At 40.1% G+C, this 14,451-nt stretch overlaps 2 protein-coding genes across 9 annotated transcripts in view; one reads left to right on the forward strand and one right to left on the reverse strand.

Moving 5' to 3' along the window:
* ZAR1L (zygote arrest 1 like) overlaps positions 1–14,451 on the forward strand; it is a 35,213-nt gene that overhangs the window by 4,435 nt on the left and 16,327 nt on the right. Inside the window, exons 3-4 of one of the 4 annotated variants that reach the window (XM_089512534.1) lie at positions 277–351; positions 1,392–1,499. In XM_089512534.1, the coding sequence (XP_089368660.1) occupies positions 277–351; positions 1,392–1,499 (183 nt within the window). Of the gene's footprint in view, positions 1–276; positions 352–1,391; positions 3,311–14,451 lie in introns of those variants that run through there. The other 3 variants (XM_089512533.1, XM_089512535.1, XM_089512536.1) reach the window with 3 other exon arrangements.
* The window catches only part of FRY (FRY microtubule binding protein), a 279,770-nt gene continuing 268,950 nt past the window's right edge, over positions 3,632–14,451 (reverse strand). For 4 of the 5 annotated variants that reach the window (XM_089512531.1, XM_089512527.1, XM_089512529.1 and 1 more), the window contains 4 exons: positions 13,497–13,514; positions 10,555–10,665; positions 6,571–6,773; positions 3,632–5,054 (listed from right to left, as the gene is read on the reverse strand). In XM_089512531.1, the coding sequence (XP_089368657.1) occupies positions 4,796–5,054; positions 6,571–6,773; positions 10,555–10,665; positions 13,497–13,514 (591 nt within the window). In that variant the 3' untranslated portion in view covers positions 3,632–4,795. The remainder of the gene's footprint in view (positions 5,055–6,570; positions 6,774–10,554; positions 10,666–13,496; positions 13,515–14,451) is intronic. The other variant, XM_089512530.1, reaches the window with a different exon arrangement.

Genomic DNA, 14,451 nt, shown 5'->3' on the forward strand with positions numbered 1-14,451 from the left:
GTTGTTCCTTTTAAATGAAAGAAAAATCATGCTTATGACATGAGTAGGAGATCTTGAAACATACTACTCAAATTATGCAGCTCATATCTTATGGAGTGCTGAAATTTAGATAGAACGGCATCTTGCTGTAGGCTGAATTAAATTCTGAAATGCTGTTAGGTACACCTTTTTTGCTGCTGTTAGCTTGTAAGCAGCTTTCCAATCGAACATAGGAGCTTGTAGAAAATTTGATGTGAAAGTTTTCCCATCTAATAGTAGCAACTTTAATTTTCATAGGTTTACTTTAAACAGCTCTGTCGCAAATGTCAGAAAAGCTTCAATCCTTATAAAGTGGAAGCAATTCAGTGCCATGTAAGTAACACAACTAAGATGTTAATGTATTTTTTACTCAGCAAACAGGTGGAATGGAAAGCTTCGCTTTTGCTTCCTTACTAGGATTGGCTGTGGGGTAACTATAAAGTAAGAAATTGTAGGACACAAATATTTTGTGAACATGAAATACAACTTTCATAGGAGCTTTCCCATTTAAAAGAACACTTGCAATAATTGTGGATGAATGACTTTATAGATCTTTGTAACAGTAATTGCCAGTTGTGATATCAGCATCTCCTGGCTGGGTCAAGTAATTATTATTATTATTATTAACCTTTATTTATGAAGCGCTGTAAATTTACACAGCGCTGTACATGCAATCTTTTTAGTTAGACGGTTCCCTGCCCTCAGGCTTACAATCTAAAGAGACATGACACAGAAGGAGAAGGGAGTGGTGACGGGAAAGGGTAAGAGGTCCAGCAGTTCCTCTCAACCTCCGAGGCCTGGACCAAGGCAGATGGACAGGAGGGAGGGCTTGGCTTCAAAATGGAAGGTTAATCATTTTCCAGGGAAAATACATACTCTCAAGTAGGATAATACATACACAGTACATAGCAATACAGAGGTATTTCTAGTACTTGCCTTTCCTTGTTTCTGAAACATGGATGAAGAAACAATGCAACTGTCTACAGTTGTGAACAGTGGAGGAAAGCAGTATTGCACAGGAGGGTCTGTTAATAGCTGTGCCTATCAATTATTCGGTCATGAAATTACAGGATTTGGTCTATTGCTTTGTTTTTCTGAAAATAAGCTGAGCATGAAACTGTGAGAAGGTGCTCTGGGCCCAGCAAACGTAACGCTGATTTAGAATGATTGTTGAATCTTCTTCTTCAGACTTGTGTTCTCTGGTTTGTCCTTTTGGTATTTATCACCCATCTGTAAAACAAAATTAACTTTGACCTAAGTAATGGCAATTTGGAAACAGAAAAATAGTGTCTCTACTAGTAATAGGACTGTAGAAGTTAAGGTATGTCCCCAAAGTTTCTAGGGCAAAACTTTCATCTGTCGACTAACTGAAGTTTGTTATCTCAAGATCTGTTCAAAGACTCGTTGCTCCTGCCCCCAAAAGAAAAGGCACATTGACCTCAAGAGACCCCACCGTCAAGAGCTGTGTGGCCGCTGTAAAGGCAAGAGACTGTCTTGTGACAACACCTACAGCTTCAAATATATTATCTAATTTGTTGTGATCTCTAATGAGTGCTGTTCTTGCACTTGGCACTATGCACTTTGTTACTACCTTTGTAACATGGCTTCGACTATAGGCTTCTGACCTGGCATTGGATAATGGATTAGAGATTTTTGTAAAACTGGGACATATTGATAATTTACATGAATATATACCTTATACCTTATAATAAAAGTTGAATTCTTCTGAAGTTGTTGTAATATTCCCCTTGATGATACAGAAAGTTCCACAGAAGATCAGGCAGCTAGTACTCAATCAAAGCAGGTGCTATAGGCAGTATTTCTAAGGAAGGCAATGGCATAAGGAAACACTTTGAAATCCGTGGGGTCATCATAAGTGAACAGGTGACTTGGAAAGTAGATACAGAGTTAAAGCATGAGCTACCTCTTGCACATTACTGTGTCCTAGTAAGATCAGCAGTTCAAAACTGCTTTTATTGTGGGGGGAACAAGAATTAATATCCCTATAGCAGAGATGGCCTAACTGCTTGGAAACAAAACAGAAACTTGAGTACAGTAAGTTGCTTGATTTAAAGCTTCATATTGATCTTGATTTGGTCTAAGTCAGCTGCGTATTTTATGTGGAAGTAACTTAATGACATAGGAAGTAAGATTGGTAAGGTGGGTGGAAGAATTAGTCTAATAAACTAAGGGGCTTGACAGACGGGCAGCTCCATGCCACCATCTTTGCCCTGAGTTGGTGCTGCAGCATTGACGGACTGCCAAAAGAAGCTGCCTAGAGTGGTTTCTTTTTTGCAGCGCCACCATGATGCCACTTCCTGTCCGTGGTGTGCAGACCCTGCATGGCGCTTGTGTCAACAGGGTAGCCCCCGTGTGGACTGGAGGCCGCCATGGTCATGCTGCCACCACGTGCTAGTTTGGGAGCGTGTGGTTGCTGAGCGCTCCCGAAACCTAGTTTCGGCCCGGTTACAGCACTTCCCGTCCGTCTGTACTGGGCCTTAGTTTCTCTCTTGTATGTTTAATGGTGTAAAAATAGCTAGATGGAATTGATGGAACATGCCATAGAGAAAAAAAATCCCCAATCATGTATGGTAATTGTAGTCTGTCAGAAGTAGTGTAATGGATACAGTTGAAAAATTTTGAACAGCCGTGCAGAAAGTGTTAACATGTAAATGTACTGAAGTAGATAAATTAGGCCAGTAAATGTACTGTAGATAAGTTAGACCAGTGTAGAAACATTATGTTCATATGCATTCTCCAGCAGTTTGTTTTTGCTAACGTTCTTTGGAACACTTTTTTTCTGAAGCAAACCATATCCAGGATATTTGGGTAGGGCAGTCCTCAAGCTGGATTATGAGAATAGAGGCACTTCATTACCCTTTGAGGCAGTTAACACATGTCATTCATCCCTTTCCACAATATTCTTGTAAAAAGATTTCAGGAGCATGGAATATAATCTTGTTTCTCAGAACTGCATTCCTGTTGGGTTATAATTCTGCTGGAAAACAAAGTGCATGCTCTCTGCAGAACATGTTTTCTGACAGTTATTTCTGTAGAGGTAAGAGGCTGAAGGGAGAGAGAAGCTATGCAGCCTTCCCATCCCTGATCCAGGGGTCAGACCTGTAACTTACAAATGAAACCCTCTTCAACATGCTAAAATACCATATAATAAAGTAGGTATGATCTTGGAGCATATGTGCTCAGTCACAGCATCATAAGTATTATTTTGATTATTCATAAACTGGAAAAATGTGTATATTTCTTGCAACCCATCTGTAGATTTCCAATTCAAAGCTGGTACCTGCCTTTCCTTTGGCTGAAGGGGTAAGTGAACACAACCATTGCCATTACAGGGGCAGAGGAATCACACCATCTCCCACATAACAAATACACATAACAACATATATATTGTCTGGAGGCGGGGGGGGGGGGGGATTACCAACCAACAAAGTGGTAGTTAACACCTGTCTCTATAATGAGCATGCAAACAGTACTGGCTTGTTATATGTTGATTCAAAACCAACTTAAAAGAGCCTCAACCCCATACCCTGAAGTGGCTCTGTTTATCTTAAGGTAAATTAATTCCAGATCAATTAGTACATACACAGACATGTTTGAATATAGGCATATATATATATTATAATGACCTTTATATTTTAGTTAGATGAATCTGTTCTGACCAAAATATCAACCAAGAGGTACTTCACAAAAACCTTTTAAAGTATATTTACAGAGCGAATAAATGACACATTATGCTGGAATAAAAGTGTCTCAAATGTGCAAAAGTTTTACATGCACTCATTTAACACTTGACATCAGTAAGTGCAAGGAAAAACTTACATATGATACAAAGAAAACTCCTTAAAAGGAAAGTGAATGTAAATTGTACTTAATATTTTCACTCTTAAAATCCAAATTATGTTTAAATTAAAAAATAATACATGCAAGGCAGTTCAAAAGACTTTAAATCAGCCATGTGATGTTTTCCTACAAAATGGCAAGTTATGCCAGACCAGCCAACTTTAAGTAATATAAATATATTCATAAAAGCAACCCTCTAGTAAAAAGCAGACAAAATCTTTTTTTAAAAAAATCTTTCTTGTCCATTCATAGGTACTGTGGTCTTAATAACAGACCTTTTGCAACAGGATCTAGTACCTTCCAAGACAGTAGCCTAGCAACATCAGGAAATGTACTTCATAGCAGCTTGGTTTTCCCCCCAAAAAGATACAGTAATCATATTTAAATTACAGTGTATATTTAAACTGTAGTCCTTTACAACTTTTTTCATATGCACAGGCCCTCAGCTTTTGAACTGACAGTCTTTCAGTGTCCTGTCACTAGCTTCATTCTGCCTATTTTCTTTTACTTGGTCAAAGGAAAAAATGTACAAGATTAAAAAACAAAACAAAAATCCTCAAGTGAAGGAAAGATTGCACTTTTGCCAGCTAAAATTAATTTCCTAAAAAGGAAGTCTTGTTCAGTGTAGTAGTCTTTGGTATGTATGGAGGTTGCTTCTTCAGTAGTGAATTGCAGTTGCCCAGTGAAATGTGTTTTGTGTGTGCAACTGAAAACAAAGGATTCTATATTACCTTTGTCCTTACAGTATTGCTACACATTGAAAACTCTGCCTGACTCCTCTTGGAAAATGCTGTAAAGGTAACAAGACTGACTACAACTTGACCAAGTTTTTCTAAGGCTGAGAAGGCATTGAACCACCTCACCCCAGCATGGAAGCAATTCCAATTTGAACGAGAAAGGTTGCACAAGCCTTTTGTCAGAGACTTGTGCCAGAAACACTGGAGTCTGGAAGAAAAGTGTTGATGACACGGTAGCTTTGAGCCCTCCGGATCATATCCCGGATCTCTATGTTCAGCTCCATCAATTTTGTACAGATTTCTGTCAGGCTTTGATTGGAGCCAACCAGTGCATAAGTGCCGGATTGCCCCAGTGTTTGATGTCGGAAGTAAATATTCAGTAGGGTCTGGACCTCATCATCGGAACTGCTTCCAAAAATGTCATTGGGCCATAAACTCCTGTAGTGAAACAAGAATGTAAGCAAACCATTTTTAATGGGCTGTGCAAGGAATATCAATTCGTGCAAAAAGCGACAGTTTCATATAATAGAAAAGCCTGTGCAACCATCCCTGTTCCTAAAGAAATAGTATAGTAGACAACTACAGATGTAATAGCAAGTGATGGTTAAGGGTGGGACACGGAAGCAAATGATGGCAAAATGTTTATACAACATTATTGGGAATTTTCAGTCTCTCTCTCAACAGAAGATTTCTTTAGGCAAGTTTAACAATGGGGAGAGGGTACAGCATCAAAGGCTCCCTCTATACTTGAGAAGAATTAAAAAACACAATATTAGTAAATGTTAAATGCCAACGTAACCATAATAACGGAAAAGGTGAGGGAAAGGGAAATATTTGGTCTGTTATCCACTATATAACTAGGGGAAAAACGCATTTCCCCTGTCCTGCACCATACACATGGGAGGTAGCATGGGGCAGAAACAATTCCTGGGAGCCATCTGCACATTACGGTCTGTCCTCACCTTACGCGGGGGATCTGTTCCGGATCCCTCCGCGTAAGGCGAATTCCGCCTATGCTCGAGCCCCATTGGAAACAATGGGGCTTGTGCGCGGCGGTGCAGGCGCGCGCAGGGCGCAAGCGCCCATTCAATTGAATGGGACGCGCCACCCCTTCCATTGAATGGGACGCGCCGCCCCTTCCGCCCCGCAGCTTGAGCGCGTATGCTCAAGGCCGCGTATGGCGCAGGCGCACTGTATGTCAAAGCTTGATATTTGGTGCTTTGTAGAATGCTTGGGGGAAAATGGATATAGAAGACTAAGAACTGCTCCCAATCAAACTTATCTAAAATTAATATGCGATATATCAAGGTGTTGCTTGATAATACATTTTCAGTTCAGCAGAAGTTTATAACAGATTGTGCCCTGCCCTTATTATTTATACATTCTTACTGTACCTGTTTTCAGAAGATGCAGAAATATTCTGGGAGAGTGACCAGTCTATTCACAAATATTAAAATTTGGCATGATCTTCAAATTTACATTCTAGACTTGGGCTGATCCTATTCATATTTGTACTCAGGAACAATATAGTGGGACCTTGGTATCCATGGGGATCCATTCCGGATTCCCCCCTCCCCCGATACAAAAATCCATGGACGCTCAAGTCCACGTAGTCCCCAATGGCAGCACAGCCATGTGGCTGTGCCACCATTAAGAACAACAGAACCTCAATGGTAGCCCATTCATGCAGCTGCCCCCCTATTAGGAACAACAGGGGCTGTCCCTAATGGCGGCGTGGTCGCATGCTGCCAGTGGATCTAACCAGGGGCTGTCGCTAATGGCTGTGTGCTCATGCCGCCATTGGGGAAAATGGGCTTGCCATCTGTTGATGCTGAAATCTGTGGATGTCAAGTATATGAACAAAGAGTCTGCACTGTACTTCTATACATGTTTCACAGCAAGAGTCTTTTTAAAGAAAAATAAAAAATATATCAGTCACCCAATTAAGTATTACCTGCATTCCCTTATTTGGTGTAGAGCTTTTCCGAGCTCATTGTTTTTCAGACACTCTAGCATGGACTGAATGGCCACTTCTGTAGAGGTGAACATGGGTTCAGAGGCACCACATTCTATAATCAATGGCTCCATTGCAATGGCAGCACTAGCTTCCTTGAGATTCTTCTTTAACTCACTGAGTTCTCGTGACATATTCAGAAGCTGCGAAGAAAGAAAGATTACATTCATCAAAGTACAATTTATCCTTAACATTAAAAGTAAAACTTAATTGAGGAAAAGAACGACAATTAAGTGTTGATTTTTACACCAATGCAGGATGCATTAGGAACTCTATTTTTGAATATACATTGAAATATACATTTGGTTCCCTAGCCTCTAGACCCTTATTTTCACTGAAAGCCAGGCTGCTCACTAACCCCAGGTGCCCTGTTTGTGTCTTAGCAATGGAGAGGAAAGAAAAGGGAGTTACCTTGGTTGTTGTGGCTGACTGGCATTCTCTGCAAGCCCACTGAGGCTATGAAGAAGTTAGAAATTATTTGGCCAACTTGGAGCCCTGATAGATCCCAGCAGGTAAGCTTTTGATGAGCAGAACTGGGAGACAAGGTCTCCAATCTGGTCCTTTCATAAGATTTATAAGGCAAGGCATCTGTGTGGCTACAGTCATTCTGTGATTTGATAGCTTCCTCACTGCCCTTCCTATTTTATTTTACTTGGTTGCTACGGATGCTTTTTGGCCATCAGTTGATGGAGCCACCAAAGACTTTTACTTGCCTGCTGACTGGCTGGACACTCTGCCGTTTTTGGCTTCCTCATAACAGTTGACCCAACCTTCCAAATATGGCTTGTGTTTTCGCTGAGGTGTTACATAACGATGTTACAACTAAGAATAGTCTTCTTCTGTTTCATTTGTGTCACCATCTGTGTAGGGATGGATCCAATTCAAATAGGAATGGGTGTGGAGCACCTTGCTCCACAAACAGGGAAATGCTGAAAGGGATCTAGGAGGATGGGCTGCTTGCCTAGGTTGGAGGGTGGTGTGCCAATCTGCCAGCCAGGTAATGGAAATGGGTCAATGTTACCCACATATCCCTCTGTAGGCTCAGTAAGCGTAAGCCGCACACTGCCAACATTCCCCAATATTTAGTAATTGGCTAGCAGGTAAGCTGTCTGATGGTGGTACCTTGACTTATGTCATGCCGAACCATGTAAGCAACAGCCAATAAAGAGATCTGGCTTATTTTTATCCATGGTTTCATTTTGTGTGGCCATGTCACTCTCCTCCCCCAACAAAAGAGCTGCATATGCAAATGTTAGAACAACGAGGAAAGAATGTTGGGCCCTTTCATGATTCCAAAGAAAATACACTAGTTTGATATTGGAGGAAAAGAGGTGTTTTGGTATTCTATTCGTGTGTACATGGCATGGTGGACTTTACACACATTGTAGATGAAAAGCTGTCATGGCAGAATGCACATCTTCTCCTTTCTCCTTAGCATTTTACAATGAAAGGAAATTTCTATTAAATTCATCTTTATATTTTTGTATCAAGTTTAAAAAAAAAGTGATAAAAATGGATTTTTAAAAATCCAATTTATTCTGTTAACGTAGAGCATGAGCAACTGCCAGGAACTGTGGGACTTCCTTGGAACCCTGTGGAATGCTGAGGGGTGCACACCAATTCCCCCCACCCCCACTCCCCAAAAAACTAGGGCTCATCTTTAAAATTTGGTTCCTCAAATGGCCAACAGCAACCCATGGGATGCTATTGGCCATTTCATTGTGTTTTGGGGCCTCTACAGGCGCGTCACTAAGGGGGTTTGGACTACACCAAATGACATATCAGAGGGAGGTGCCTGCCTGGTAGCTGAGTTAGGAGTTTGCAGATTGGGGGTGTGAATAAATGAGGATTAGCGGAAAGAGTCAGTCAGGTTTGTGAGTCTGAGGGCCCCAAAAGACAGGCCAAAATAAAGCTGCTTTGGGTCACTTTGGAGGTATGCTGTTTAAATGACACATACATCTTAATAGTCCAGAAGCTGTGCCAAAGTTGTGCTCCAGTCCTTAGGACGGGAACATGGCTTTGGCGCAGCTTCCGGCCTCTTAGGACGCATGTATCATTTAAACAGCATACCTCCAAAGTGACCAAAAGCAGCTTTATTTTGGCCTGTCTGTTTGGGCCCTGAGTTAGCTAAGAGAAAAGTGTGAAAGTGGAATACTTGCTTTAAATGTATTCAATTATTCATTTTGTTCAACTTCTGCCAATAAAATCTTGTTTTTGTCTATTATATTTTTCAGCTGAGGCTACTGTACATTGACCACATCATGCATGACTTACTAAAAAAAGACATTAATGCTTGGAAAAGCGGAGTGCAGTAGAAAGAAAGATCACACTCCAGATGTCTAGACTAATCAAGGAGGTCATGGGCCTGAATCTGCAGGACCTAGGTAGAGCAACTGAGGATAGCGGGGGTTGGAGAGGTCTCATCCACAGGATTGCCCTGAATCAGGGCCGACTTGAGGGAGGTTAACAACAGCAACAAACAACATATACATAAAGAATGAATTCAGACATGGCATTTCTGGTGGCAGCAAAGGATAAAGACCGTTGGTTTTCAGTGGGAATGGAAGTTACAAAATATTCAACACAGGAACCTTGAAGGCATCTAGTAGGTTCCTCACAGTGGTGGCCACAGCAGTGGGGCAGGGGGAGGACCTTACATTGGTGGTAGAGGTAGGGATAGAGGGAAGCCCTCACTCTTGGTCACAGCAGCGAGATTAGTGGAAGTATTCATGGCAGTGGTGATTAAGGCAGAACCATACATCTGGTGGGAAAAGCAGCAGGAGCATCACAAAATATGGCCCGGTACAGACAGGCAGTTTGCAGCATCCTCATCGCGAACTAGGGCTAGATGAGGATGGGCATTTAGATGCCCAGCAGCCCTAGTCGGTGAGGGCACCGCCATCATGGCTTGCTGCCCTACACATGGGGGCGCCACAATGGCATGAATATCATGCTGCGCCCAAACAGTGCTGGCAGGAAGTGATCCAATTGGGGCGCACACGCGCATCCCTTCAGGCAGCTTCTTTTTACTCCTGGGAGGAAGTGCATCGTTGCCATGCCATTTGGTGGCTGTGGTAACGATGCAGGGCTAAAAGGGGCTGCCTGTCTGTCGAGCCCCTATATTACTCTATAGTACTACCATGCCAGTGTAGCCACAGATATCTAAGGGCACTGCAGACCTTTTATTGTATATTCATGGGGAATAACTGGAATCATAGATCACCATCATGAATAAGGTTCAATGGGTTACCCACACCTGTCAGTGTAGGATAGATAGACACTGAGCCAGTCAAGATTTATATGCTATTTATTTATATGGTACTTTTATATTCCTGCACTTTTATGTTGTATTTATTCATTTTGTTTGTGAATGGCCTATGGTCTAAGCATTAATAAATTACTACTACTAATATGTCTACCAAGCAGCTTACTGAAGTACTGCTATTCAGAGTAGTGCACAAGGAATGGGAAAACTCAGGTTTACATGCTGAGTCACGGAATGTTGCTAACTGAGCTTGAGTACTTGTGAAGATAAGGTAAGGAGCAAGGAGAGAGCCATGTGTATTATTATTGTTATTTCCCCAGATTGGGACTCAAAGAGGCTTACTACAATTAAAGAAGACATCTTTAAAATTCCACAAGATAGAAAAGTTAAAATAAGATTAAACAATAAAAATAATTAAAAATGGTATGCCACCTTGAATTCCAGGGGACAAATACGTGCACACATGTAAGATAATTAATAATTTTTTTCTTTTTGAAATCTCAACACATTTTCACTAAATCATCAATTTTTTAGTTTTCAGTTCTGAACTTAAATCAGAGTTTTATTGAAGACAAAGTCAAATGAAAGAAACAAATACCAAATTGAAAAGCACAGCAATTAGATCCGTAAAAAGCTTTGTTTTTGGTTTTGCTACATACCTCTGGCATTGTACTAACTTCATGCACTTGTCCGATGAGTTTACAGTACGACTGAAAAAGCAACAACAACTGGAAGTGCAGTTTATATAATCTCTGGCACAGTTCCAATTGCTAAAGAAATAAATTGTAAAAGGGGGAGTTACTATTAAAACACAACAGCTTCCATGTTTTCTGCTTTGGAGAAAAACTGAGAATTAGCAATTACAAAACAATGCTGAAATAAGATTTTAAAAACCTCCACATACGGTGGAAAACTATTAGGGACAGCATGTGGTATCTCTGCATAAAGAGTGTGCATCTCTATTCACTATTCTCATGTGTTAAGAGTAGAAACCCCTCTCTGAATCAGAATGCTCCTATATTTTACCTCTGAAATGAGTTTACTAGATGATCTTAGGACAAACTCTTCCTCCCGATTTCAGTTCCAAAAAGCAATATAAGAATAAATAGAAAAGTCTTATAGGACTATCAGAAAAATTACAAGATGACAAGAGCTTTAATCTGTCAAAGCACCATATAAATAGTTAGTTGTTATTGTCATTATTATTAATGGATTAAATCAAATATTAGTCCCAAGTAGTATAAACCCATTTAAATGAAAGGGATTTGTTACTCACCACTTCCTATTGATCTTTATGGGTCTATGCTAGATAGGAACTGGATTCTATTGTTCAGATACACATTTTCTCTCTTTTATTATTTCATTAACCCAATATTGCCACAATGAATCCATTTTACATATTTTGACCCTGATATAATGTGATTCACTTTTATTTTTTGATGGTGATATGAAATATAAGGACAAAATTGATGGGAAATAGTTCCAAAGGAATCTGTGTTCAGGTTTTACAATGAAGTAGAACTTAAAAACGTAACCCCTAAAACAATACATTACTAATTCTAAACCACTCCAGTGACAGCTCATTTCTGTTTCATATATAATGTAGTGTAACATTACACTATTACATTAATGTTAGTGTTTCCCATTTAAAAAAAGTTAAAAAGTGTTACCTTTCCCCAAATACAAAATGGGCTATGTACTACTGTCTCCCCAAAATGGACCATTTTTATTGTTTTGTTGTATCATATTCTTTCTTTTTTCCAGCCATTCAAAAATCTTCAAATATATTGTGTCATTTCTTCAAGCAATATTACATTACGTGAAGCAACATTACAAGAATGTAGAAATAAAGCTACAGTGGGCCCTTTACATTCGCTGGGGTTAGGGGTGTAGGACCCCTATGAAAGGAGAAAAAACGCAAATAAAAACACACTACAGTCATTCCTCCATGTTTGCGGCTTTGATATTTGCGGCTTTGATTATTCACGGATTTCATTAATATGTTCTCTCTAGGACTGTCTAGGTCCTCCAGTGCAACTCTGTGGTCAACTTTAACTAAAAGTTCCACTGAAAGACCATTTGTAGCTACTCCAGTGCCATTCTATGGTCAGTGTATGTTGGACATTGACCACAGAGTTGCACTGGAGGACCTAGAGATTCCTAGAGAGGTGTCCTCTCAGGTAAAAACAGTGTTTTTGTTATTTGCAGTTTTTCCATATTCACGGGGGTCTTGTTCCCCTAACCCTAGCAAATATGGAGGGACAACTGTACTTTTCTACCCAAAAGAACATATCTGTAGGAGTCTCTAGGTTTTGGGGGGGGTTGGGGTTTTTTTTTGGGCTATGAAGCCATGATACACACACACACACACACACACACAGTGTGAACCTTGGTTGAGAGCAAATGCTTTTCATGTTAATATCTGTGTTGGTTTGTTGTTGAATGGCAAGGCCTCAGGGTGTCTGTTTAATTAATGATCCATAGTCTGCTAGGAAACCCCCCTGATTCTGGGTGGCTTTGCCATTGAACAACAAACCAACACAGAGATTAACATGTAAATCATTTGCTGTCAACCAAGAGTCACATAGCGTGTGTATACACACACAAACACCAGTTACTCCCATGCCAGCATTCTTTGAAGATGCCAGTCACAGATACTGAAGAAACATCAGGAATAAACTCTTCCAGAACACAGTCACATAACCCGAAAACCCCACAAAAAACTATGGATTCCGGCCGTGAAAGCCTTCAGTCTCTAGGTGCTCCAGTGTAACTCTGTGGCCAACTTATTTAACTATAGAACTTCACTGGAGGACCTACAAATGCCTAGAGACGTGTTCTGTCTAGCAATTTCTAGGCTATCCAGCACAACTCTGTGGTTGTACTGGAGGACCTAGAGATTCTTAGATAGAACATATTAATAAAATCAGTGAATAATCAAATCTGCAAAAGCCAAAGGTGCAAACATCAAGGGCTGACTGTATATAGCAAGAGCGTGCAAACTGAATTCTGTGAGCAACATTTAACCCCAAGACTATTTTTCCACCTCCTCCCAATGGTACCCATGTCTTATCCCCACAAATTTGACGATAGGATTCAGCACCTTGGATAGCTTTTTAAAACTTTGAACTAAAGCCTAGAGTAGATTCAAGCCACTGTTTCTAAGTTTAGTCCAGAATGAATTAATTTAATTTTTCATTTTTCCTAGACAAAACATAGAAATTATTTTGTCTTGAAGTAATCATTACATTGGCTCTCTCCCTTGTCAAAATAAGCAGCTGCCTTGAGCGTTAGACAAGGCTCTCTCAAGTACAAATAATATTTATATAACATTTCCAAATTGTTTTAAGACAAGGTCAGACAATATAAATGCACTAAGCTACATTCAGGCTCCTCAGGGAACTGTGGAATAAGATGCAGTTTAAACACTACCATGGTAATCATAATAAAAATACAGTATTACCATAATCATATACTGAATCGATAAGAACAACAAAAGAAAGAGAAAAAAGGGGAAACATGCTAAGAGTTAAAACAGTGAATTAGGGTGCATTAGTCCATAATTCAATGGACAAAGAATATGAAAGAACTTTTAACTTACTGCAAGAGATTCCATTTGCTACACAGCAAGCATGGCACAGGAAAAAGGAAAGGAAAGAAAGTATAGTGTCAGTGTAATGCATGCAACCGGAAAAGCACAGCCATCATTACTAGTCTGTCAGCAGTATTAGCATGGTTTGCCTGTACTTGCTAAGTGATTCAGGATGTATCGACTGCACAACATGCATGGCACCAGAAGCTTAAATAAAAGTTTGAATAATCTTGGTTCTAAAACAGTCACCGTCATTATCTAAAACAAAGCAAGATGTGCTGGTTCGTTTTTTTTAAAAATGGACTAGGCAACATGTTTCTGGGGACCACACAAATATGCACAAAACTGTGGCCAAGCTATATTCAGTTCCACCTCTCTTCATCAAGCAAGATGTTACCAAAAGTAGCTATGGGAAAAAGGAGAGGGAAGCTAAGAATGTCAAAAAACATGAAGCCAGTATGGCAAGTCTTAAAATGGGGTGGGGGAAGAGGTATACTGTGGGTTAGGCTACACTATATGGGTAGGCAAAGTGTGGTCTTCCAGGTGTCCTTAGACTACAGGTCCCATCAGTCCTAACCAGTACAGTCAAAGATGAGGAATGCTGGGATTCCAATCCAACACTTGGAGGGCCACACCCTGCCCACCCTGCTCCATTAGATATCATGAGGGCTTCAAGTTATAAGAAAGACAGTGGGGGATAAAAAAATAAGTAAATTCACATAGTTATAGACGTTTATAATGCAGTAGTTAGATTTATTTCTTCTTCTAATCATTTAAAAAGCTTTAACCATACAGACTTCATGATTTCAAGATCGTCAGTCTCTCTCTCACCTTTTACCCTGTCCCTCTGTGGGTGTTTCCTCCTTTCTTTTCTTTTTTGATCACATGTTGCCCAAAGAAGGGATCTTGAAAGTGTGGCTACAATTTTGTGCATTTATTTGATCCTCATAATGATATTGCCTGA

The sequence above is a fragment of the Sceloporus occidentalis genome, unplaced genomic scaffold (genome assembly GCF_023333645.1).
Source record: "Sceloporus occidentalis isolate IW3139 unplaced genomic scaffold, rSceOcc1.0.p SCAF_2, whole genome shotgun sequence".
NCBI lineage: Eukaryota > Metazoa > Chordata > Lepidosauria > Squamata > Phrynosomatidae > Sceloporus > Sceloporus occidentalis.